General features: G+C 59.2%; 1 protein-coding gene across 1 annotated transcript; it reads right to left on the bottom strand.

Moving 5' to 3' along the window:
* On the bottom strand, positions 1-1554 carry LPMP_160980 (hypothetical protein; the record flags this gene model as incomplete). The annotated part of the gene is made up of 1 exon (XM_010699323.1): positions 1-1554. A coding segment is annotated over one exon (1554 nt), but the record flags the coding sequence as incomplete, so codon positions are not given.
* Between the last annotated feature and the right edge of the window lie 1411 nt (positions 1555-2965).

Genomic DNA, 2965 nt, shown 5'->3' with positions numbered 1-2965 from the left:
ATGGCGGCGCGGCAGTAGAGTTGCCGGCAGAGGCGCAGGAGCATGCGCATAGGCAGTATCGATGATTTCGTTCAGAGCCATTGGTGACACCGGGACATCAACGCCAGAAGCTCCGCGCTGCAGTCGTTCAGCAGACCACTGCCGCTCAAGCTTCGCCGGCAGGTAGTCCTCGTGCAGAACGTCCAGCTCGCGTATGTTAAACAAGTGAGTGTGGCGCACTCCGTCTCCCCAGGTGCCACCTTTCTGCGGACCCAGAACTCCCTTCCGTAGGATGCCTTTCTCCGTCCGCACGATCGTGCCGCCGTACTCGTTGAAGAGGTCCGTGATCGCGACGTCGCGGTTCACAAAGTAGTCGTCGTTCATGTACACGTGCACGGCCGTCATGTTGCGCACGCGCCACAGGTGCTGCTCGATCACGTGCGAGTCCACCGTCAGCCGCATCCCGTACGGCATCACAGCGTCCTGGTGCACCGTCGTCACGCGCAGGTGCGTCCCGCTCGACCGCAGCGCCTGCACGCGCGCGTCGCCGCACAGTCCGGCAAGGAAGTTCTTCGCGCCGTCCACCCACGTCGGGTGGTGCCCGGGCGACACCACCACCACGCGGCCGCGGTGCCACCGCACGTGCTGCTCCAGGCTGCGCAGGCTGTGCCGCAGCTCGTCCGTCTCGCGGTCGCTAATGCCCGGCCGTGTGTTACTCGCCGCCATAGCGACCAGGTCGCGTGTCGAGTGAATCTTATCGTACGCCGCCTTTAGGTAGTGCGGCAGGCACGTCGGAGTGTTGTTCACAATCATGCTCTGCATTGCAGGAGGAAGGCGACCGTCGCCCAAGTAGGTCTCGTTTTCCAGCTGCCGCAGTGTTGGCGAGCACACCGTCGACATGACTTTTCGGTAGTGGTGGTTGACCTCGCTGCCGTTAACGAAGCTGTACACGATGTCCGTGTCGCCGAAGCGTGTAAGCAGCTCCGCCGGGGTGAAGGTGCGCCGCTGGATCTGCAGCCCAGGCAGCCGTTGCGCCTCCTCTGGCAAGTACTCGCCTTCGTCGTACTGCCTCGTGACGTCATCGGGAGCGGGCACTGGCCGCGCTGTTCGTCGATCCTGTGAGTCCAGAATGTTCTTGTAGACTGTCGTGGGAGATGGAGTGGGCGGAGTAGGTAGAGTCCCCGTGGTCCCTACCGGCACATCAGTGCCACCAGGTGTCTCGGTGGGAGGTGGAGAAGGGGACGGCGTCACAGGGATGGTGACAGCAGAGCTATTCGTTGATATGGTAGACGGGTGAATCACCTTCGTATAGTCGCCATGTTGTTGGTTGTTGATCCCATCGCCACGCTTTGCCGGGCCCTCCGAAAGTTCGCCAGTCCCCCTCCGATAGACGAAGAGGAACGTTAAAAAAAGGACCGCTACAAGGGCGCAGGCGGTGGTGCGCGCGCGCTTCCTTGCGCCCATGCGCTTGTGAAACAGCACATGAGCTACATGCTGAGGCGTACTGACTTTCGATTTCGCGTGCTCACTCTCTAACGTACCGTGGGCCCCCCGAGAGCGTGGATACAGGAGCATCAGTGCCAGACGCGTTTGGGGGAGGGGGGCGCTCTCACCTATGTCCTTTTCCCTCAGTACTATCCGCGTCCCCAGTGAGTAGCCACCGCGTCGTCCTTCAAACCCCTCAACGACGTCCCCTTCCTTGCTGCGCTACCTTCGCCCCACACACACGTATACACCGGTAGACAGAGAGAGAGAGAGAAAAAAAAAAAGTCCGCTCTCCACCTCTGTATGTGTCTCGCCCTGCTCGACGGTGGTGTCTGCGCGTTTGGGTGCCGCTTCGCTTTGCTTGTTGATGCACTAATGTGTGTCTATGTAGGTCGACGGGTAGGTCGGCGCGGGCTGCCCCGTGAGACTGTTGCTCTCTAGTGTGATCGACAGAGAAAGAAGACCAAGAGAGGAAAGGGGGAAACAAGGTGTCATTCTCGCAAAGTTCGGAGGGACGAGTACGCTCTGGCTGGCGTAAAGCCCCGCGCACGTTTCCTAGAGGCATACCGTGCTGGCATTCCCGCTACGTGTGCTAGACTTTTACACCCTAAGCGGCCACGCACGAACGCCTTCGCAATCAATATTTGCCACCAGAGACATGAGGATGAAGGGGGAGAGCACGGAGAAAACACACAAAACAAAAATAAACGATGAATACTCTGCTGCCCTGTTCTCTTGGTCGAGGAGGGGGGGTACCCTCCTCCCCCCTCGACCCGACCAGATCCCTGCCACCCCCTCCCCCCTTTTCCATCTCGGCTCACTCACACAACGGCCGAGAAAGGCAGCGCTGGAGGCATTGAAGAAACCCCCAGCCGAGAAGTCGTCGCGGCTCGGCCCTTGTCGCGGTTGCAAAGCAGAGCGAGGAAAGGCAAAAGGGAATGGGAAAGGGAAAGACGCCGAATATGCGCCCTGTGAGTTGCAGGCGTAGAAAACCCGTTGTCGGATGAGGAAGAGGTGGGCGTCGAAAAGGGATGAGGGTGAGGAAAGGGAGAAAACAAAAAAAACGGTAGAAGTAAACAACAGCGAGGGGGGTGTAGGCGTGTGTCTGCGGTGCTTAAGGAGAGTCAAAGTACTGAACCAGGTGCCCCATCGAGAGCACGTGTGCGACACAGATATAAGAAGCCGTCACGTGGGGAAACGGAGACAGAGAGGCAGTGTCAAAGAGAGAAGAGGAATCCCTGAAAAAAAAAACGGTACCATGTGCACTACTCATGAACAGCCCCACGGGACGGACTAACCAACTGGCCAACAACACCCCCTGCCTCTCTCCCTAGCAGGTCATCTCAGCACCCTGCAGACCTCTTCTACTCCCGCCGGCCCTCTTCATCGACTAGCGCTGTCCCGAGCTAGGCACGTCAAGGGAAGGGAGTAAGCACACACGCAGAGGCGAACAGCGACCACAGCGCACCCGACGACGGCGAAACAAACTATGGGAAAACAT

Source organism: Leishmania panamensis (genome assembly GCF_000755165.1).
Source record: "Leishmania panamensis strain MHOM/PA/94/PSC-1 chromosome 16 sequence".
NCBI classification, from domain to species: domain Eukaryota; phylum Euglenozoa; class Kinetoplastea; order Trypanosomatida; family Trypanosomatidae; genus Leishmania; species Leishmania panamensis.
This window is presented reverse-complemented; position numbering and strand designations above follow the sequence as displayed.